The sequence below is a fragment of the Thalassophryne amazonica genome, chromosome 16 (genome assembly GCF_902500255.1).
Source record: "Thalassophryne amazonica chromosome 16, fThaAma1.1, whole genome shotgun sequence".
NCBI lineage: Eukaryota > Metazoa > Chordata > Actinopteri > Batrachoidiformes > Batrachoididae > Thalassophryne > Thalassophryne amazonica.
Window position 1 is genome coordinate 46402714 of NC_047118.1, and position 24042 is coordinate 46426755.

At 41.3% G+C, this 24042-nt stretch overlaps 1 protein-coding gene across 6 annotated transcripts in view; it reads left to right on the plus strand.

Annotated features, from left to right (window-relative positions):
* The window catches only part of hdac5 (histone deacetylase 5), a 141226-nt gene that overhangs the window by 48554 nt on the left and 68630 nt on the right, over nucleotides 1-24042 (plus strand). For 2 of the 6 annotated variants that reach the window (XM_034189539.1, XM_034189541.1), the window contains 2 exons: nucleotides 21665-21742; nucleotides 22098-22348. In XM_034189539.1, the coding sequence (XP_034045430.1) occupies nucleotides 21665-21742; nucleotides 22098-22348 (329 nt within the window). Of the gene's footprint in view, nucleotides 1-9325; nucleotides 9636-12220; nucleotides 12226-21664; nucleotides 21743-22097; nucleotides 22349-24042 lie in introns of those variants that run through there. The other 4 variants (XM_034189537.1, XM_034189536.1, XM_034189538.1 and 1 more) reach the window with 4 other exon arrangements.

The following is a 24042-nucleotide window of genomic DNA, read 5'->3' on the forward strand; positions in this document are numbered from 1 at the left end:
CTGAGATATTCTACCTTGAACATGGCTCCAGAAATGACGGCCATAATTTTTGCCTAAAAAACGTCAGACTCCATGCACACTAAATTATAAACTACTTGGCCTACAGGCCTCAAACTTCAGATTTGTTCTGAATAGTCTGGGAATAATTGATTAAAATTTAAAGAAAATCTGAGACAAAGTGCGTGAGGCCCCTCAAATATTCGTTGAATTGACATGGAATGACCCTCATGGTAACGGCAACATGACACTTAACCCACTCATGGTAACAGTAACATGACACTTAAGTAAACTCCATCCATCCATTTTCTTCTGCTTCATCCCAAGGTCGGGTTGCGGGGCAGCAGCTCAAGCAAAGCTGCCCAGATTTCCCAATCCACACACACCTCCCCCAGCTCCTCTCGGGAACCCCAAGGCATTCTCAAGCCAGCTGCAAGACATAGTCCCTCCAGTGTGTCCTGGGTCTTCCCCGGGGCCTCCTCCCGATGGGACGTGCCCGGAACACCTCTCCAGCGAGGCGTCCAGGGGGCATCCCAAAAAGATGCCCGAGCCACCTCAGCTGGCTCCTTTTGACGTGGAGGAGCAGCGGTCGACTCCGAGCTCCTCCCGAGTGATTGAGCTCCTCACCCTATCTCTAAGGGAGCGCCCAGCCACCCTGTGGAGGAAACCCGTCTCGGCCGCTTGTACTCGCGATCTTGTTCTTTCGGTATTGAGCCAAATCTCATGACCATAGGTGAGGGTCGGAATGTAGATCGATCGGTAAATCGAGAGCTTTGCCCGCCTGCTCAGCTCTCTCTTCACCACGGCGGTCCGATACAGTGACCGCATTACTGCAGATGCTGCACCGATCCGTCTGTCGATTTCACGCTCCATCTGTCCCTTTCTCGTGAACAAGACCCCGAGATACTTAAACTCCTCCATTTGAGGCAAGAACACTCCACCAACCTGAAGAGAGCAAGGCACCTTTTTCCGGTCGAGAACCATGGCCTTGGATTTGGAGGTGCTGATTTTCATCCCGGACGCTTCACACTCGGCTGCAAACTGCTCCAGTGCACGCTGAAGGTCCTGATTTGATGAAGCCAACAGAACCACATCATCCGCAAACAGCAGAGACGAGATTCTGTGGTTCCCAAACCGGACCCCCTCTACACCCTGACTGTGCCTAGAAATTCTGTCCATAAAAGTAATGAACAGAACTGGTGACAAAGGGCAGACCTAGTGGAGGCCAACGTGCACTGGAAACAGGCTTGACTTACTACCGGCAATGCGGACCAAGCTCCTGCTGTGGTACGGGGAGTACAGGGTCCAGGGTCCTTAGCAAAGGACCCTGGACCCCATACTCCCGGAGCACCCCCACAGGGTGCCTTGAGGGACACAGTCGAACCCCTTCTCCAGATCCACAAAACACATGTGGCCTGGTTGGGCGAACTCCCATGAACCCTCCATTGACTCCCTTGACTTTGGCCTGGGTAATGGATGAGTCTGCCTCTGAGTCCCCTGTCTCTGCTTCCTCTTCGGAAGATGTGATGATGGGATTGGGGATATCCTTGGAAGTATTCTTTCCACCACTCGACAACATCCCCAGTCAGGGTCAACAACTCCCCATCCGCACCGTAGACAGTGTTGGTGGAGAGCTGCTTCCACCTCCGGAGGCGTCGGATGGTTTGCCAGAATTTCTTCAAGGCCGACTGATTGTCCTCCTCCATGGCCTCCCCGAACTCCTCCCAGAACCGAGTTTTTGCCTCTGCAACTGCACAGGCTGCAGCATGCTTGGCCTGCTGGTACCTGTCAGCTGCCTCCGGAGTCCCACCTGCCAACAAAGACAAGTAGGACTCCTTCAGCTTGATGGCATCCCTTACTTCTGGCGTCCACCACTGGGTTTGGGGATTGCCGCCGCGATAGGCACCAGAGACCCTGCGACCACAGCTATGAGTGGCCGCATCGGCGATGGAGGTGGACAACATGATCCACTCGGACTCCATGTGTCCAACCTCCCCAGGGATCTGGGAGAAGCTCTCCTGGGGGTGGGAATTGAAGACCTCGCTGACAGAGGGTTCCACCAGTCGTTCCCAGCAGACCCTCACGATACATTTGGGCCCTCACGATCAACGATTTGTTTAGTCAGTTTACTTAAGTAAACTGACTAAACCAATTGAACTTCAAAAACACAATAAATCACTAACACTAAGAACACTGTTAAACTAACATGAACCACAGTATTAACATTTAAAACCTCAAAACCCAGAACTCCCATGGGGCGTTACAGCACACCGTCCACTGTTCACTGTCGTTAGCTAATTTCTCAAGTTCTCACCAATTTCTCAAAAATATTAGTCCGATCAACTTTCCGTCTCCGCAGCCTTCCTTGACCCAAAATACGTAAGCATACCAAAAGGTTAATGTCAGCGCTCCCCAGTTTATCCGTAATGTAAGCCATACACATGAATGTAGGCTACTTGGCTATTATAATATAGATAACAAGTATTACTGAAATTTTTGCCATACCTGTAATGCTTGAAAATACTGCGCAATGTAATTTAAGACTCTTATTTTGAAATAGCGGGCAACATAGACCGGTCATAGTGGATATATGACTAGCTTGATGTTGAGAACCCCAGTGTGTGTGTGTATGTGTGTGTGTGTGTGTGTGTGTGTGTGTGTGTGTGTGTGTGTGTGTGTGTGTGTGTGTGTGTGTGTGTGTGTGTGTCAGTGCAAAAAGTAATGGCAGAGGCCTGCAGCTCCTGTAAAACTGTGGATCTGGATCTCTTGGGGCAAACAGGTGGTCACAACAACACCTATACTACTTCCCTGATTTCTGACAGTCAGTGCACAGAGGGTTTTGAATGGGTTAAATAAGATACTGGCCAACATGGACATCAGCAGATGCTGCATTTGTAGTTCACACTTTTCGAACATTATTATTAGCTTATTATTATTATTATATATAATATCATTATTATTATTATTAGCAGGAGTGATCAAAGCTGCCACTCTGTTAAAGATGACCTTAAGAGCTCTACCTGCTGAAACTGGAGTAATTTACATTTGTAGTACATCAAAGGAAGAAGCCCCGCCCACAGAATTTGATAGGCAGGTGATCTGTGAGAGGTTCAATGCATAAACATGACTTTGATAAAGCATTTCCATTCCCCCACTCAACCACAGTTGGCTTAAGGCACTTTCTCCCGCTCTCCTTGGCATATTTGCATTTTCTCTCTCTCTCTATTTTTATCAGTAGCTCCTCCTCTCTGTCAGGCTATTTTCAGCTATAGTTTCTCCATCATCCCCCATCGTCTATGTTTGTAAACTCTTTGCCCTTGTTCTTCTCTCTACTGCTCTTTTCTTGCATTCGCATGGACCCAGATTTATTTTTCTGTGTGCACCATTGTTAGAGCAAAACGGCAAAATATTTGAGAATTCATGAACATTCTTTTAAGAATAGAATGATATTCACCAAGGCCATAAACAACCAATCTGTGTGTTTAAAAAAAAAAAAAAAAAAAAAAAAAAGACTTAAAATTTGTTGGCCCACAAGCTCTACTCCTGTTTCTTTGGACAGATTAAAACAAAGTAGTATACATTAATGCAACATTTTCACCAAGATTTGGCACATCTGGTTGTAGTAAAATGCTGTGTATTTTGCAAAAACGCAAGATTTAAAATGTGATGTAGTAATTCGATTTCATGCTTACTGTTTCATAAGTCCCTCTAGGACTTTGCAGGCTTTTTTTGGGAGCATTGTTATGGCCTGATTTCACATCAGCTTTTTTAATGTTGGTAATTTTTTTTAATTGCAATGCACATTGGGATGACTTACATATGTTGTTGTTGTTTATTTTTTTGTGCCTTGAAATTATAGGACAAGTGAAATTTGCACAAATAGTTGTGATAATTGTTATAATTATTGTATAGTACAATACAGTTTGTTGTAACCTATGCTTTATCACTCACTCTCTCACTGTTTGTCACACAATCAGGCAAGCATGCTTTTATTAGTTTAGGATTTATTTTGTACCAAAAAGTATGCATATTTCCAGAAAAATACTTTTTTTTATTTTATTTTATTTATTTATTTATTTTTTTTTATTTTTTTTTTTTTACTTGCAATAGATCTTGAACAACAGCTTCTCTCATGGTGATATTTGTCTTGTCTGTTAGCCACATGCTTCAGCCATTCATTCTCTGGGTGTGTTTTTGATGCCTTTCATTTGCATTTTACCACATCATTGCATGCAGTGTAAAACTACCTCGGCTTTTGTGCATAACATTTTTTTTCAGTATTTTTTTGTGGTAAATGTATCAGATCTGTGTTTCTTCACAAGCAGAAACAAGAATCAACTTTAGTGAGGAAAAAAATGCAAAATTGTCTCAAATTTACAGAGATTGGTTGAATTTGCAATAGTTGCGATCGTGGGATCGCAACTTCTTTGAGAGGCTCATTTTTACCTAGTTTCCTAATGCCCCAGTCACATGGCATACGACGATAGCTGAATGAAGGAAAAAAAGTCACAAATGTGACGTGACATTAATAACCTTGAAAAATAACAAAAATCAGCAGCTTGTGTTTTTATTCTGACTCCAGTTCATTTTAGTGTGATGAAGTCATCCTTTTTTTCGCCTCATCAGCTTAAACACTACATTAAGCTCAAGATTGAACAAATAAATACCTTTGGAAAATAACAGCTGTTAAAGTTCAAAGTTCTCACCTGCTTTATGTGATCTGTGCCTCTGAACATCATTGCACAGCTTCTCCACATCAGGGTTTTTTTTAACCCATGTATGTGGAATTTTTGCTCGGTTCATTCATATATCCTCATTTTTTAAGGATTTTTTTTAAAAGGATATTTGACCCTTTACTTCATCTCATGGTCTCATAAATTCACTATACAACATGCACATGGTGTGAACAGGACGGTGCCGTCGGACCCGCACGGGTAGAGAAAGTTCAGAGAGAAGTAAAGGCAGCTCCACAGTTGTTTTTTTTTTTTTGTGTGTTTGTGTATGTGTGTATGTGTGTGTGTTTTAAACATGTTCATTCGGGTTAAAATCCTCTCACTGCTCCGCGCTCGCTGTCTTGCGTGCACTGATGGTTCTCAGCAGAATGTAACGTCTCGTGCCTCCAGAATCTCCCTCCCCCACCCGCTTCCTCCCTCCCTTGCAGTCTATAGCCAGTTAACTCCGCACACAGACACACAGCTCCTTTGGTAAACTCTCGCATTTTAGACGGCTTTGAAAAAGACGGCCACTGTTTTAATCGGCCGTCTTTTTCGAAATTTGAACATTCAAATGACGGCAGAATGGCTTGCTGCCTAAAACTATGAATTGAGAGAAAAACAAGGACTTAAATAAAATAAACGACTCGTCAGCTACTAAATTAGTTGTCAACGGTTTCAATAGTTGACATAGTCGTGACGAGTTGAGTAGTCGTGGCAGCCCTAATCCACTGTGGAAGTGCACATCGGTGGATCCACCTGCTCTGGTTGCTTCTCCAGAACAAAAGAGGGATCATCTCCTTCATCATCAGAATCCTCATTGTCTTGTTCAGACTCTGATGGCACAAAATCCCTTCATTCACCTACCAAATTACGTGGCTTGGGGAGCATTGTTATTGACTTATTGTAGTTTACGAGTTCTGTCCATAAAGTATCGTACCATTTTATTTTTTTCAAAAACTATATGGATTTCATTCATATGTTTTTACGTCAGACATGCTTGAACCCTCGTGCGCATGCGTGAGTTTTTCCACGCTTGTCGGTGACGTCATTCGCCTGTGAGCACGCCTTGTGGAAGGAGTGGTCCCGCCCCCTCGTCGGATTTTCATTGTCTGGAAATGGCGGAATGAAAAGGACTTTTTTCCATCAGAATTTTTTCAGAAGCTGTTAGAGACTGGCACCTAGAAACCATTCAAAAAATTTATCTGGCTTTCAGTGAAAATTTTACGGGCTTCACAGAGAATGACTTGAACTACAGGTTTAAGGACCCCTTTAATGACGGTCTGTGCGCCACGCTGCGAGCTGCGACGATGCGGCACAAACCACTGGATCATTTCTAAGCTGATGGCTCTGTGGATACGAGACCGTCGTGTGCTCTTTCTCTGGTTATCACAAGACCTGGACATCAGCCATTTTCCGGCAGATTTCACTTTTAACAAGAGATTTTGTCATGGAAAGCCGCGCGGAGGCTTCGCGCGTCACGACCGATTCGCTGATGAAGCGAGACAAAGGAACACCTCCGTTTTGGAGTGTTAGAGGACAAGTTGGGACATGTCCAGCTCTCCACAAGTTCTTTTATACTCACTCGACTGGTAAGCACTGAAAGCCGAGATAGACATGTCCCAACTTGTCCTCTAACACTCCGAAACGGAGGTGTTCCTTTGTCTCGCTTCATCAGTGAATCGGTCGTGACGCGCGAAGCCTCTGCGCGGCTTTCCATGACAGAATCTCTTGTTAAAAGTGAAATCTGCCGGAAAATGGCTGATGTCCAGGTCTTGTGATAACCAGAGAAAGAGCACACGTCGGTCTCGTATCCACAGAGCCATCAGCTTAGAAATGATCCAGTGGTTTGTGCCGCATCGTCGAAGCTCGCAGCGCGGCGCACCGACCGTCATTAAAGGGGTCCTTAAACCTGTAGTTAAAGTCCTTATTCTCTGTGAAGCCCGTAAAATTTTCACTGAAAGCCAGATAAATTTTTTGAATGGTTTCTAGGTGCCAGTCTCTAACAGCTTCTGAAAAAATTCTGATGGAAAAAAAGTCCTTTTCATTTTGCCATTTCCAGACAATGAAAATCCGACGAGGGGACGGGACCACTCCTTCCACAAGGCGTGCTCACAGGCGAATGACATCACCGACAGGCGTGGAAAAACTCACGCATGCGCACGAGGGTTCAAGCATGTCTGACGTAAAAACATATGAATGAAATCCATATAGTTTTTGAAAAAAATAAAAAAGGTACGATACTTTATGGACAGACCTCGTATTTTCCACCAGTGATAAAGACAAATTCATGTTTTGGTTAAACGATGTCAGCGAAAGTCCAGATTTCTTGTTTCGTTTGGGCTTCATTGTCCTTTGTTAATGCCATGTGACCGGGCCATAAAATCCATTCTTTACTGAAACAGCATAAGTAGATAAACACTCGCCGTCAGAGTTTCCTTTTAGATGATTTTTATAATCCAGGTCTTGTGGGTCACAGAGCTTCATGTAGCTTTATTTGAGGAACGTTCTAAAAAGTGAAGACCAGAAAAGTGACTTCTTGTAACCGGACAGCAGTCATGTAACTTTTTTCAATCACTGACATAGTTTAAAAAAATTTGTATTTAGATTTTTCATTTCTGAGGATTATTTAATGTTTCCAGTCTTATGACAACATTATTGTCTATAAATCAATTTTCTGTCTTTTTCAGCTGTATGCTTTTTATGACCAGCATGGGAAAATAGATGGCAAGTCTATTTTTAAGAGGGGTGTGGCACATACAACATAGTACATGCTTACATTAGAAGTAGAGGTGTTGGGGGGAAAAAAATATATTTATATCAGAATCATCATTCTTACCCTTAACCATTCAGAATCGATTCAAAAAGTTCCAAAATAATTTTCAATCAGTCATGAGATACAGAAATATTCCCAACCCTAATTGACAGTATGCAAGGTTTAATTTGTTAACACGGACACCTAAATGAAACTCGAGACACAACACAGCAGTGAAGCTGACGTGATGCTTGCAGTATGTTACAGGCTTGGCTAAACTGAACTGACATGCCATTGAATTGGATCAGGAGCTATCATACAATTTTCTCTTATTTACTTTTGTCATGTCTAGCTTTCATTCCACCCAGTGATCTACTTTCAGTGTCTCTCTTGCTTACCCTCCTCCCTCAATCTCTCGGCATTCATTCAGCATCTTAAATAGAGTCACAGACGTACTGGCACACACACATTGGCATGTGTGTGTGTCTGTCTCTCTCTCTCTCTCTCATACTCTCTCTCTCTCTCGTACTCTCTCTCTCTCTTGTACTCTCTCTCTGTACGTGTGTTGGTCTTTTCAACCGTGTATATTAGCTGTGTGACCAGCAGTTGCTTGCCGTGCACAGCTCGACTCCGCTCTGCTCTTGCATGCGTTTAGAGTGAGGGATCACATAAGAGGACAAGGTGTGCTCGCTGATTCACTCGGCTCCTTCCTCACTTGCTCATTTTTCTAGGTGGATTGTAAGTCGCTGCTTGTGTTCTCCAGATCGGCTCTACACTCCTCACATTTCCTCAGCTTGTACCGCTCTTGAGCTCCTTCTCTCCCTCTGTTCAGTTCCCTCTCTCTGACATTCTCTCTGCGTTTTGTTCTAATTTTGGAAGCATGGAACCTCGGGGAGCGCTCTCCCAGAGCTATTTACGTCCTTGCCTCTCCTCCTCTTCCTCCTACTCCTCCTTCTACTGTCCTCTCCCTCTTCAGCCAGGAGGAGAGCAGTATGAGGATCCTTTGATGCACTGAGTGGGGGAATTTGGCTTTTTGTTGTCTTCGTATTTTGCTGCAGCTCCTCTGGTTACTTTGCTCTTGTCCGATCTGAAGCAAGCCAGTGGTGGAGAGGGAGCCATCACTTCCGCCGAAGCTGTGGAAATGCACATTTTTCCAGACTCTACAACATGTGCAGCCAGAGACACACTGCTTTAAGTGATCTGCTTTTGAATATGCTTGTTTAATTGGGTTGGGAAGGACTTCATATAATTTTGTCACAGTAACTGACACAGCTGAAAAAGTACTTTAACTGACGCTGTTTCAGGAACCGACAGTGGGGTTTTTTTCTTTCAAATGGAACAAGACTGAATGATGGTTGCTCACTTGTAAAGAAGACCAGAAAATAACTCACAGTTTGATATTTGCTGAGTGGTAGGTGGTCATTTTCAAGTCTTTTTGGATACTGAATTGGGATTTGCATCCTTTTTGAAAGACCTTTATTTCACAACTTTGCTTTACAGCGCTGTAAGGAGGACAACACTGTTTTTGGATTGGTTGCACTTGAATGATTCCTGGAGGATTTCTGGACCACATTAGAGAAAAGGTTCCATCCACTAAATGTCAATGGCTGGTCACTGCAGCACATTTTGAACAGCAAGAGACAGCAGGAGCCTCTGAGAAACTCACAGATAGAAGCGATCCTGCAAAGCAAACCGGGACTGGAGCTTAACCAAGCTGTTTACAGGATTGCACAGCAAAAGCAATTGATTTTTTGAAAGGTAAAACCTTTCTGTGAAGTGATTTTTTTTTTTTTTTTTTTTTTTTTTTTTTTTTTTTAAAAGATCATTCTGCAGTTGCACCACAGAGAACATTTTACCATCTGCAGAGTTGCAGAATACTCCATCGGTAATCAACATCATATATGAAACATTTCTTTGCCTTTGATGTTTGGCAAATTCAGTCATAGCTGAAGCCATGCTGGAGTTACTGGAGAAGAATTGACTGGTGTTTTTGGGTAGCGCTGCCTCTTGTCTTGGCATGCTGTTGCATCCCACAGTGTCAGGATTGTGCGCCATGTTGCAGACCATCTACGAAACTGAGTCTTGTTTTTCCTCAACCACCACAGACAGCCACCAGCCTCTGGAGCTCCTGAGTGGCAACAGGAGCTCCAGCGCTGCCATGCCCACTGCCGGTGAGTCATCTGTGAATGAGCAGAGATGGGGATGGGGGATGGGGTCACTACAGATTCAGGCAGAATGAACAAGATTTAATGAAAATATGATGAAAGATTATTTGTAAATTCTATTAAGTTTTCTTTTATTCAGAAGGGTGTAGGTGATTTATTTGACTTTTAGGTCAACTATTGAACCCTTCAAGATGACGCCTGTTAGTGATCTTGATCATACTTCAATCGTTACCTGAACATAATTACTAGCAAAATTTGCATTTCAGAATTAAAATTAGTAGGCAGTGTGCAATTATACAATTATTGTAGATTATAACAATTAGAGAACAATTATAATTTAAGAATTTATTAATGCAGTTAGAAAGTGAGTCAAGGTAGATCCCAAAAACAGTCCCAGGAAAGAAAAAATCTTATTACTTTTACAAAAGAAAAATGTTTTTAAAAGACTGAGAACTTGTAAGAGCGCAAATCACATCTAACTAATGACTTTAAGACATTATTGCACACTTGTAGAGCATGACCACAGGTGTTCAGTGCTTTCAGAAAGGGCTGCAGTCTGGGAAACTACTGGCTTCTGTCATTTGTGAATTACTAAAGATTTTTTGACAATACAGCCATAAAGCAGAGTTTGGCATAGTGTCCATAGGTGTGCTGAAGCAGGACATGTAAACATTTTTTTCTTTTTTGTTTATGTAAATACAATGTTGGCTCACTCGGGTAACGTAGGTCAGTCTGGTCCTTGACTTTGTTACTGATGATTGCCACAACTGGTTGGTGCAATTTAATAAAGCTTCACACAATCCTACCTCACCGCATTAAAATGTACATGCAGGAAAATTATGGCGGACTGAAATCTTCAATGAGATATAATTTGACTTTTGGTTTAATTGATGCAACAAATGATAAATAGACTGCATTTATATAGCGCTTTTCCATCTGCATCAGACGTTCAAAGTGCTTTACAAATAATGCATCACATTCACCCCGACGTGAGGGTGTACCATACAAGGTGCTCACTACATACTGGGAGCAACTAGGGGATTAAGGACCTTGCCCAAGGGCCCTTAGTGATTTTCCAGTCAGGCTGGGCTTTTAACTGACGATTCTCTGATCTCAAGCCCAACACTTTAACAACTAGACCATCACCTCCCCTTCAAATGATATTGACATCCTAAAGACAGTCTCTGCTAAACCGGTTTATGAATTACAATGACTTCACGCGATGGCAGCACACCATATGAAGTTGTGTATGAAGGAAAATAATTTTGGTCTTATGATCCATTAGGCCGTTTCACCACACAACATCCCATATTATTTCAGGTGTTTGTAATAAAATACTCCGAAGTGACAGACACAGTCTCCACAACAGAGAGCAGCTGTATTGAGCGGATTCTGAGATGGTCAGACACTATGACAGCAGGAGACACTGGGCTCAGTTGCTTTCACTCAAATCAACTATGCCCACAATTATACAGAAGTGAATGGTTTAAAATGTCTTAAACTAAGAAGCTAGAAAAAAGCAGACAAGCAGGTCCTCCGAGGACCTGCAGTCTCCCAGCCCATTATTACTTCTGACCCATCCCTCGGTCCCTATAGCAACAGTACACATGTGACTTGGCTTGCTCTAAGCTTCTAATTTGTCAAAGTACATGCAGCCATTATGCTATTTTTACCAGTTTTTGTTGGTTTCTGTCTCCGGCTCTGCCACCTTCTCTCACCTAGAATGAAGTGTTTTTCATTGCTGATGTTATATCGCCTATTTTCTATTTACCAGCAAGATCTGAAGAGATTGAAGGAATTGAACACATGAATAATGGATTTTGAAGAAGTAGATAGCAAGATGTCAGATAGCAAGAGATGGAAACAAAGAATGGGAAACTTTTACTCATGAAGCTTGGTATTTATCTATATAATTATAAACCTGCTATTGTAATTTGAGGTTTAAAAGACATTAATGGAAATAAACAGTGACTGGACTGCATCCACACAAACAAACAAAAACCCCAGGGTTGAAGCATGTAGTCGAGTGAGATTACTTGGATTACAGCAGGTACACAAATCATTCCTGTCAAACGTACAGAACTTTGGAATTCCCAGATGGGACTACGGTGACAAATGTGTTGCATTCCAGTGATCCAGGAAAATGTTTTTATCGCCAGTAGAACAAAAAAATCACATTTGTCTTTAGTTGTTGTACCTACTGTTAGCCTGTTAGTGACTCTCGACAATCTTAAAACTACAAACTGGTGTTTAATATGACATGCAGTTTGTGTCTGTAAAGTGACCTTTTTATACAGTTAACATCTTGAAATGTAAATACATTTCTATTACGAGGATCATGTACATGCAGCTTGTCTGCTCTGTGTTAGCCTGATCCTGTCAGATCTTAGTAGCTAAGCAGAGTGGATTCTTGTTCGTACTTGGATGGGCGACCTCTTAGGAAGACCCGGGACTATGTTTGTTTCTCACAGTAAAAGTGGAGTTGTGTCAGGATGGGCATCCGGCGTAAAATCAGATCCCAGTGCAGATTTGTACTGGATCCACTGTGGCGACCCTGGACAAATGGGGCAGCTGAAAGACAAATGACAAGGATCATGTACATACTAAGAATAAATTTTAGCTCCATGCAACTGTAGTTTCTTTTTGCCAATATAGTGTTTGACAGCACTTATTGGGGTGACCAATACAACTGAATATAAGTACAACTTAGTTGGATGTGTCACGACTTTACCCATGTCTGGAAGAAGCCCAAACTGTCACCCTCAGATGAGAAGAAATTGGTTAGGATGTTCAGGTACAACCCAGGAACCACCTAGGCTCAGGTCTACCATGAACTACAAACTGCTGGAACACCAGCATCACTATCCACAGTGAAGCGGGTTTTACATGGTCATGGACTGAGAGGGTACCGACCAAGAAAGAAGCCCCTTCTCCAAAATCGACACCTTCAGGCCAAATGCCTTCTGGAGAAATGCTTTATCGTCAGATGAGACAAAGATTGAGCTCTTTGGCCACAATGACAAAAAGTATTTTTGGAGTAGTATAGATTTCAATTTATTTCATTTATATAGCTCCAAATCACAACAAAGTTGCCTCAAGGCTCTTCACACAAGTAAGGTCTAACCTTGCCAACCCATACAGCAAACACACAGGTGACGGTGGTAAGGAAAAACCTGCTCTGATGATTTGAGGAAGAAACCTCAAGCAGACCAGACTCAAAGGGCTGACCCTATGCTTGGGCCATGCTACCGACCTAATTGACATAAACAATTTACAAAAGGAATATACAGGAAATTTTGCTGGTGCACAGAACAGGAGGGTTGCAGAAACAGACACCGCTCCCATCTTTGGAGGGAGCCGCACCTCAAACAGAGAGAAAAAACAGAATCAGGTGTTGGAAAGACAACAAATACAATATAATTTGTCAGCATTAAGCAACAGAAAAACAGAAGAAATGCTAAGGTGATCGCCGGCCACTAGCCCTAAGTTTCACTAAAAGACCCAGACTTGAGATAAAGTTGAGGCCTCAGCCTGCTCTGTTTCCTAATAAAATTATTTTAAAAGAGTAAAAAGCATAGTAACATACTATGCCAGTATGCTAGTCATGTGAAAGGGAAAATAAGTGCATCTTAAGTCTGGAGTTGAAAGTCTTTACAGATTCTGATTGTTTTATTGATGCAGGGAAATCATTCCACAGAACAGGGGCACGATAAGAGAAAGCTCTGTGACCTGCAGACTTTGTATTCACCCTAATGACACAAAGTAGTCCTGCACCCTGAGAATGCAGAGTCTGGGCCGGTACATAGGGTTTAATTCGGTCAGCTAAGTAGGGATGTGCCAGTCCCTGAACAATTTTATAGGTTCGTAGCAGAACCTTAAAATCTGATCTCACGGGGACAGGCAGCCAGTGAAGAGATGCCAAAATGGGTGTGGTCAAACTTTGTTTCCTGTCTAAAGTCTGGCAGCAGTATTTTGAACCAATTGGAGACGACTGATGCTGGACTGCGGTAAACCAGAAAATAGAGCATTGCATTAGTCCAATCTAGAAGAGACAAATGCACCCCAGTGGAACCCCAAATTTCATGTCACGAAGGGTAGAAGTAGTGTTATTGTACAGAACAGGACAGTGATCCCAAACATATATCAAAACTGGTTGTAGGTTGTTATAGGTAGTGTTATTGTACAAAACACAGTGAGATGAGGCTTTCAAACAATGGACCAACTATAAAGCATGGTGGTGGTTGCCTCATGCTCTGTGGCTGTTTTGCTGCCCGTGGTACTGGTCCATTGCACAAAGTGGATGGAATAATGAAGGAGGAGGACTACCTCCAAATTCTTCAACGTCACCTCAAATCAACAACTAGATGGTTGAAATGTGTCCACAATTGTTCCAGTAAGACAATGATCCCAAACACACATCAAAACTGGTTGTAGGTTGAATAAAGCAGGCTAACATTAAGCTTCCGGAATGGCCTTCCCAAAGCCATGACCTCAGCCTGATTGAAAATTTGTGGACAACTCTTAAAAGCTAATTCTATATCAGGAAACCAACCGATTTAATGAACTCTACTAATTCTGTCAAGAAGAGTGGTCAAATATCCAGCCAGAATTATGCCAGACATTTGGTGATTATTACCAAAAGTTTCTGGTCGAGGCGCAGCTTGCCAAGGGACATTGAACCAAATATTAGTGGAGGTGTATGTATATATTTGTGCCTGTATATATAATTTTGGCCCTGCGTGGATTTGAGAATATCCAAAATAAGTTCAAACTTGTGGACCCAATTCTTTTCTTTTCTTTTTTTTTAATAATTCACAATGTATACTGTAAAATTATTCCATCCTCGCAAAAGAACAGTTAAAAAAAAACATTAAAAACCCAAAATTACCACAACATACATGCCCATGATGAGTGTATGTAAACGTCCGGCCACAGCTGTATGTCTGATCTTACAGGGTGGATGTCTGGCTCTATTTTAGATGAGTGAATGTGCACTAGCTTATAAGAACTCGTGTCTGCATTCTACGGATGTCCCGATATCATCTCAGCAATCAGTGTCTGGCCCAATTAAGGCAGTTTCTGCTTGATCGGAATCTAGTTTATTAAACATAACTTAGAAACGAATAACTAGGCATTCTGTTTTGGTTCCTTTCATCAGCGCTCTGCTAGCGGAGCTGCAGTAACCACTCTATTGGTGTTTGCTGGTACCTCAGCAGCAGAGCTGCCACACATTTCAAAAGCATATTTGCGCTCTGATTTGCTTCAAATACTTCACAAGTTTATTTCTGACCAGCGCATATGGTGCACGTCTTTCGTACCAACCAATCAGGTCATCCTTTTCACAGGAATACATGAGTTTTTGTCATCATCCAGTTTCATTACTTGTTTCCTCCTGCTAAATGGTACTGTACAGGCGACTAGCTGGTGTCAGGGGTGAAAGCCCACTTTAACAACCAGAACACAGGCATCAGTCTTTGATCCATTGTGTTCCATCAGTATTAACCTGAGTGTTGTACTTTTATTCCTGCAAAGCTGAAGTAAGTGTGGTTGACTATATATATATATATATATATATATATATATATATATATATATATATATATATATATATGTGTATATATATATGTGTATATATATTGTATATATGTATATATATATGTATATATGTATATATATGTATATATGTATGTGTATATATATGTATGTGTATATATGAATATATGAATTTTTTTGCTGTATTTTTGCAAATAAAAATAAAAACATTGTACAGCAGCTTTGATTTTAGATTACAAAAAATACATACACAGCTGTTCGGTTGTCATGCAAATACAATGGATCGAATTTAATGTGCTTATGTAAGTTAAAAAAATCAGGACATCTTTAGATGATTTAGATCATTGGCAAAATTCTCATGTAAAATATATCATTGGAGTTTCTTCTTTAGAACTCCTTTCTGTGGGCTGCTTTACTATATACGCCATGGCATTTGTACATTTCATGTGGAATGCCTCATAGAACAGGAATCTGTTAAGATTTGACTTGGGCAAACTTCATTCATAATCCTGGCTGTGTTTGCTAACTGTGTGAATGATCGTTGTATTTGTGCGAAATTAAGTGATGATGCATTACTGAGTTGTACTTTAGCACCAAGGCATGCCGCCCGTTTCTGCCCATTTGTTCTCTGAGTGGACACACTGGTAGATTTCTCTGCTGCACAGTCAGTATTAGCGCAGCCTCTAATGTTAGTGTGAGTTGGTGTGTTTACCAGACTATAAATGTCTTCAGTTTGACGTCAGACGCTGGCTGCTGTGGAATGCTTCTTTCTTGCCAAACAGACAGTTGTACACACATAGACAGGCCAGTCTCTGACACACACGAACAGGGACAGTGTGTGTGCTGTAGTGGAAGGGAGACACGTGCGTCATGGTTAAATGCCAGAATATTTGCTTTGGCAATTTAGATGTGAGTGGCTCCACACATGCATACACACGGACACAGCCTTGCCTATCCCAACGCTATTTGAGCTTTTCACCATTTTCTTTTTTTGTGTGGTCCCAGCAGCTACACTGACTGAATGACTTAAAACCAGAAAAACTTCTAACTGGATTGTTTCTTTCTGTGTGGAATGTGTATATGAGCAGCATGATAGGGGAATATTTTTAGCTTGATCTGTTTATACCACATGGTTTTATAAGAAATAAAATATTTGCTTTTAGGTACTGGCACCTCAAACACAGAACTCAATATAGATATATCTTTCTTTTCCATTTCACTTTCTCTATATTTTGGATAAATAGAGGCCAGTTCTCTGATAAAAGCTAAATTCCCACAAAAATACGAGGTGCACTCGGAAAGCATGTACAGCACCAGCAAGGTCAGCAACAAAAAAACACTAGTTTATCATCCTTGACATCAGAAAAAAGTGACAACGACAGGCAGGTTTTCTTTTCTATTTTTATTGCCCAAAGTGTACTTCCTTTCAACCTCTTTATTTATTATTTATTTTTTAATTAAAATCTGAAACAACTGGGGTGGTACAGAAAGCACACATTTAAAAAATAAGACACAGTGATGCTTATATTGACTTCAACTTCTATTTCATACCAGACAGTATGAACCAAAGATATTTCATGTTTTGTGTGGTCAACTTCAAGTCATATTTCAATGTACATCCATTTCTGTATTTAAGGCCTGCAATACATTCAAAAAAAAAGTTGTGATTATGGCAATATAGGGCTAGTAATGAGGTTTAAAATAAATAAATGACATTATTTCAAACAGTTGATACAGGTGATTGCAGCCTTCATTTGGTACAAAAGCATGTAAAGCTGAGTCCTTGAGGAGCAAAGAATGCAGACATCTTTTACAGGGATCTGTGCATTTTTTTTTAAACAAGACAATGCAAAACCACATTCTGCACACTTTACAAAGCCGTGGATGTGGAAGTAGACTACAGATGCTAGGCTGATCTGCCCCCAGTCCTAACCTGTTCCCAATAGAGAATGTGGAGTATTTTGAAAATAAAATGCAACGACAGTGACCCTGGACTGTTGCACATGTTAAAATTGTTTGCAGAACGAATGGGCCAAAACTGCACCTGAAATGTTCCTTCGCTTTGTATCCTCAATGTCTAAACATTATTTAAGTGTTGTGAGAAGGAATGGCATCTTTGCGAAGTGGTAAATACTTTGGTGCCCCAACCTCTTATTTTGTTTTATTCTTGTTGGAATCTGTTGCAGGTCTTAAATGCAGTAATGAATGTATATTAAAAATGAAAGAAGTTGACCAGAAAAAAAATCATGAAATATCTTGGGTTCATAGTGTGTGCGATAAAATAAAAGTCAAAGTAACTATTCACCTTATTCAGGAAGTCAGGGTGGGTGGCATCATTTTGTCAAGCAACTTCCGGTTTGCCACTGCATCAATGATTATCTACGTGGTAACACAGTACACTAGAAGTGTCCGAACATGAGCAACATTAACTGTTCAGTTTGTAGGTGCCACAACAACTGGAAGAAGAGGAAACTATCACTTTCAGAACGATGTTTTGAACATGGAAAGCAGAGATCTGAGTGCTGTGGACCAGCATTTAACTTGTTCCCTCCTCCATTGAAATACGAGGATCTCCGGTGCTGGTTAAAGGCGCTGAATTTGAAAAATCCACCCAGACGTCCCTATGTCTGGTCGTTTCATTTTATGGAGAAAAAAAACCCCACACCACTGGATCTTTACCCAGAGAAATGATTGGACTATAACACTCCCTTGAAGAAGCCACGGGGGATGCTAGTGAGAGAAACGGTTAAGCTGTGTTTGTAGCATTAGCTGCTATCTTATTTACTCATTTTCTGGCGTTTGATACAACCAAGCACTGCATGAAATAACACCATAGGTATATTAACGTTACGTAATCTTGGCATTACGGTGACACTACTTGTCGGGTAGTATCTTAACTTGATTGTGCTTTTATACGAGCTTCAGCGGCGCTGTGTGGCACGGAGCTCGTAGTTCCTCATAGCGAAACTGTCCACGTTGAGTGACAACACAAAGTAGTTAAAAATAATTGAGGGCCACTTTTTCATGTCATCTTCCCACTCTGTTCTGACCCGTGGGTGAGCCAGAGTCGATCTCTTTCAGCTTTTCAAAAAGGTTTTTTTGTTTCTATCCATGTAATATCTTCCATTGTTCTGTATTGAAAACACTGCTCACCGGAAGTCCTAATCCAAAACGGAAATGTCTCTGCTGTAAAAGTGTGCGGTGCTGAATAAGGTGAATAAGAATCACTGCCAGTTTGTTTGTTTATTTATTTTATTGTTTTGCATTTTTCATGCTGCTCCTGCCTTACCTGATTTGGGGTTGTATTTATAAACTGCAGCAGTTAATCTACCTCATACTTATTTGTTTGAATTAGCATCCACGTGGGACATGAAAGTAGATACATCAACACCTAGATGACAAAGCTAAGAATAAGAGATGACAAATCAGAAGTGACATCCAAGCAAGAGACCACAAAGTTCAGAAGGTGAAGACTTGTTAAAGTCCCAGTTGAAGATGTGTGTTAAAGTACAAACTTGAGCTGGTTGAAAAAGTGTGGAATCACTGCCATATTAGCCCTGGAGCAAGGCACAACACCTCTGTCTTATGTCTGCATGCAGAAGAGTCAAAAGTCAGCAATCCTAATACAAATCTGAATTGCTTTTCCTCCCTGGCCAGAAGACAGGAGATGGACTGACAGTATGGAAGGGTATTGAAAACCGGTTCCTGTTAAGAATCAGTAAGAAATTATTTGATCCACTAACATCAGTAGCCTTTTTTTGTGTAATGATTCCCTTATTGGTCCTTCAGTTCACATTACTTCAGAGCGGCTGTTGCTTTTGAGGGTGTGTATTGGGAAAATGATCATATTTGCAGCGGGTCTGCTTGAAGGAATGAAGCAGCGCTGCGACCCGCTGCTTTGCTGGTTCTCTGCTTCGCTGCTTTTCAGAAGTGGCAGGTCTGCAATTTCTTCATTAAACCCCTTCAAAGCCATTTAAAGTTGTCAATCGTGAGTCACCTTTGTGCTGATTCAAGTCACTAGCTGGAACTCTTGTCTTGTTGCGGACAAGAAATGAGAGTCATCCTTTGTTCCACACTGGAGTTTTACGCGATGTTCCTCTGGCATAAGTTGGACCTGCTTCGCCGGTTCGTAAACTGAAGTTACTGTCCATCAGGTAAAGGAAATAACAGTAATAATAATGATGTCCTCTGTTTTGTGGCACTAACTGCACAGCTCCAAATGCTGCGCGGCTGTCTGCTGAGTAAAGTTGGACAGATAGAGCCCAATCAGAATCTGTCTTTCAGCCTAAAATGAGGCGTCCTCTGTTCTTTATGAATTACATTGATCTTCACTTGCAGTGCTGCTGGCTGCAAGACCGCAGCTCAGGGCTATGGAGTTAAATTTGTCTCATTTATACCTGAAAGGACATGCCTTTGACAAAAACTACAGATTTTGTTTATTTCTATATATGTCCAGAGATCCAGTGACCATGTACAGATTTTATTTCTTTTTATTTATGTCCAGAGATCTAGGATCCAGTGTCCAGTTTCATATTTGTTTACTTCAAGATTCAGTAAAATGTTGTTGACATAGAAAACCTGTAAAGTCTACTTTTAGTAAACAGAAAATTCATTGATAAAGAATCGGATCAATAAGCGGAATCAGTAAAGGTATCGCTATTGATAAAATCTTATCAATACCCATTCCTGCATGGCAGTACTTTTACACATCAGCCTTTGTTTGGGGCCAGCAGCTACCTCATTCCACTGGTCATGGTGGCATGAGCAGGACCTGTTGTTAAAAGAGAGCTGCTGTTGACTTTCTTTGTCTCTCATTACTGTTGATCTATCAGGGTCATTGTGTTAACCTGCTGGCTACACACGACCTAAAGCTGATGTATGGAAATAGCTCAAATGACGACAGAGAAACTTACTTACACTTATTCTGTCTCACACACACATGCCCGGTGATCAGTGTAAGCCAATTGGAGCAGCTAAGCTGATTTTGTGTTTCCTGCTTGAGGGATGCTCAGTCTTGGCATTATACACTGTACAGAAATATAAAAGCAACACTTTTGTTTTTGCTCCCATTTTTCATGAGCTGAACTCAAAGATCTAAAACACTTTCTATATACACAAAATCCTATTTCTCTCAAATATTGTTCACAAATCTGTCTAAATCTGTGTGAGTGAGCACTTCTCCTTTGTCAAGATAGTCCATCCCACCTCACAGATGTGGCATATCAAGATGTTGATTAGACAGCATGATTATTGCACAGGTGGCCTTAGGCTGGCTACAATAAAAGGCCACTCTGAAATGTGCAGTTTTGCTTTATGGATTGGGGGGGGGGGGGGGGGGGGGTGCAGAAGGAATAATGTGTATTTTATTTTCATGGCAGAGGTACACTTCTCAGCCTCCCTGGGAAAGCCTATGGCAGGGGCTGAGAGGAGACTTAGACTGTTAGTCAAACCTGAGATTCAGGAGGAGCAATGCTGGTTCTGTTCTGGTCACGGAACAGTGGACCAGCTCTTTACCCTTACAAGGATATTGGAAAGGTCTTTGGAGTATGACCAACCAGTCTACATGAGTTTTGTGGACTTGGAAAAGGCATATGACTGTGTCCCTCAAAGTGTCCTGTGGGGTGTGCTGTAGACGTATAGGGTACCGAATTCACTGCAACATGCAATCCAGTGTCTATATGATCAAAGTAGGAGCTGTGTCTGCATTCTGGGCATTGCATCGGACCTGTTCCAGGAGGGTGTTGGGCTCCACCAGGGCTGCCCCTTGTCTGCAATCATGTTTGCGATGTTCATGGATGGAATATCAAGGTGCAGGCAGGGACTGGAGGCTGTCCAGTTTGGGGACCTTAGAGTTGCATATCTGCTTTTTGATGATGTGGTTCTGTTGGCTTCATCAGGCAGTGACCTCCAGTGCACACTGAGCAGATTTGTTGTTGAGTGTGAAGCGACTGGGATGAAAATCAGCTCCTCCAAATCCGAGACCATGATCCTCTTTCTGAAAACGGTGAATACAAAAACAAAAGTCTTTGTTTTTCTAATATATATACATTTTACAGTGGCCTGTCTCAGGATTTGACAAAATTAATGAATAAATGCCAGTAATAAAAAGTATACTACAACAATGCATAAAAATCCCAAATTAAAGAGCTGATAATACAGAAAGGTGCAACTCCAGTAAGACGTGTGTATTATTCCCCTCTTTAAGATACTAAATTGCGCCTACATATGGTAAATGTACATGCTGTTTGATTGGATCTGTGTACTGCTTCTGGCCTCTCTTTGGTAGATTGAGATCAAATCTTTGATTTATACTGATGACATTGTCCTTTTATTCCCCACCAAACAAAGAGGACAGCAACAGTTGGACATAGAAACAACTGCCAGAAGTGCCCCCTGACAGTAACTCTGAAGAAAACTAATACACTGATATAATTATTCTGTTTTTCTCCCCTTGTTACCCCTAATCCCCCACTGTCCTGCAGTAGTGGAAGTGAATAGCAGCCTCCCATCAGGCATGCAGAGCCCAGTCGGACCAGCGAGTGAGCAGAGAGGTGAAGGCGGTGAGTTGGAAATCCTCCAGTTGGTTTAATCGATCTTTGGGTTTGTGGGTCATTTGCCTACTGATTACTTGAATTACTTATACAGTTCCTCCACTAACACTGGGCATGTTGACAATTTTTGGTCAAAAATTTGGTAAGTCTGCAAGACAGGTCTGCAGATGAAGTAGAAAAAAAAATCAGAAGGATCCATACAGAAAGGAAAAAAAAAAAAAGCACCAGACATGAACAGGATGCAGACAGCATCTTGGTCACAAACCTGCTTCTCTAAACTTTAGACCATCACTTCCCAAGGTAGAAGAAAGGAACAGAGCAATACAGTCCGGATGAAGGAGTTTGGTCTTCGCTACTGTTTCAGGTGGATCTCCAGGAGAAAGTCCAGGAAGAGGAGGAGGAGGCCCAGTAGATCTGAGGACAGAACCTAGAGTGGTTTCTCTTTCTGGCAGTGCGGCAGTGGATACAGCCCTGAGGGAGCAACAGCTACAGCAGGAACTTGTACTACTCAAACAGCAACAGGAGCTCCAGAAGCAACTGCTGTTTGCAGAATTCCAGAAAAAACATGAGGTGTTAACAAGACAACATGAAGTCCAGCTGCAGGAACACCTGAAGGTAGGCCACGCCGGTTAGGTTTCTGCAAATTTTGTGGTAGTGAATGGGAAATCTCAGGGCTGAAATTGTTGACTTGGAATGTTCCAGCTGTTCTGATGGGAAGGGTTGGGCAGTACACAGATGTCATACTCATCACTATGATGACACCATGGCCCCTGAAACACACCAGATACACTGTGTGTGTTTGTGGTGGCTGCATTGCATGCCGCTTTTCATTTTGTTGGCCGTGTCAACAAATTATACTTTGCATACCACCTGCATAAGGAAAGTGTCCCTGACGCATGTTGTTTGTCTCAGCTGCTGCTCGTCCTTAGAGAACAGAGCCAGCGGGTATGTCTTCTACGTGAGCGTTACACAGCAAAAGTAGACATGTTGGCAGTCATTTTGACATCACACTAATAACATTATGCACTTATGACATTTTTGCCAGAGTTTCTGTGACTGTTGCACCCAATTGTAAACAATTGTAGCATATCTGGTGTTATTTGAACTATAGGGGGTGCTGTTATAATAAAAAATGTGGTCTCACAAATAATTCTTGATATTGCCCATACTAAATGACAGTTCTTATGTGTCCTTATGCTGTGGGATTTCACAAGACTGACACACGAAAATGTGTCTTCTAAATCTAAACAATGTGCCTGCCATATAAAATTTTTGTAGAAAAGCCTAAAGCTTTTCCACATCACAAATTTTGACCAGACCTCGTGAAATTTGGTACAATTGACCTTCAGACCAGCCGTTACAATGCTATCTATATATGGCTTTTCAATTATTCAACACAATCACCCACAACATCCAATCAAATTCACCACCAAACAGAATGTTAGATATCATCTCAGCATCACTTTCACACAAACCAAACTTTGTAGGATTGCTTGTAACCGAAATATGGGAAGTCACAAATAGTTTGATCTGTATTCACCTGTGGGGTGGGTGTGAGGGTTGTAACAGTCAATATACTCTTTCCTTGCAAAATTAACATTGCACTTACTTTACTGTCAGTTTTTGGTGACATGTTTTTACCATGGTCACATTCAGTTTCTATGGCAACTCTGATTTCATTGTTTCTTGGCACTCATAATCGCTGCTTTATATTCATATTTATTACTGTATGGAACTGTCAGAATATATTTTTTTAATTTGCTTGATTTTTAATGTTTCCCAAAAATTGCCTAGCTTTGTGTTCTGATTTGACCAGCCGGGCAGTTAACCACCATTTTCATTTTTTTTTTTTTACCATGTATTCCTGTGTATCTGAAGATGATTTGAAAAAAGATGTGTTGGTGTTGCTGAGCTACCTTTTGGAATGCTAACTTTTTAAAATGCATATTAAATGCTGTAGTTTATATCTGCATCACAGAATGACTTACACAGAAATCTTAAACTTTAGATGTAAAATTTGTGTCTATTTTGTTCTTGCTGTGATATCACTGAAACATGTTGGTATTTATCTCCTTGCACCTGACATCAACAATAACATGATAGTGGGTAAATAAATGTCTTGAAAAGAAAATGTTGATGTGGCACAGGAATGATATATACGTTGCTGGTGATGATGCTTTGGCGTGTTTTTTTTTTTTGCCAACCACTAAACTTAAAACCAAAGTTGAAAAAAAAAAAGAAGATATTTTCACTTTTATGTTTTACTTTATTAAAGGGCACTAGATGCCTCATATTAAAATACAGTAAAT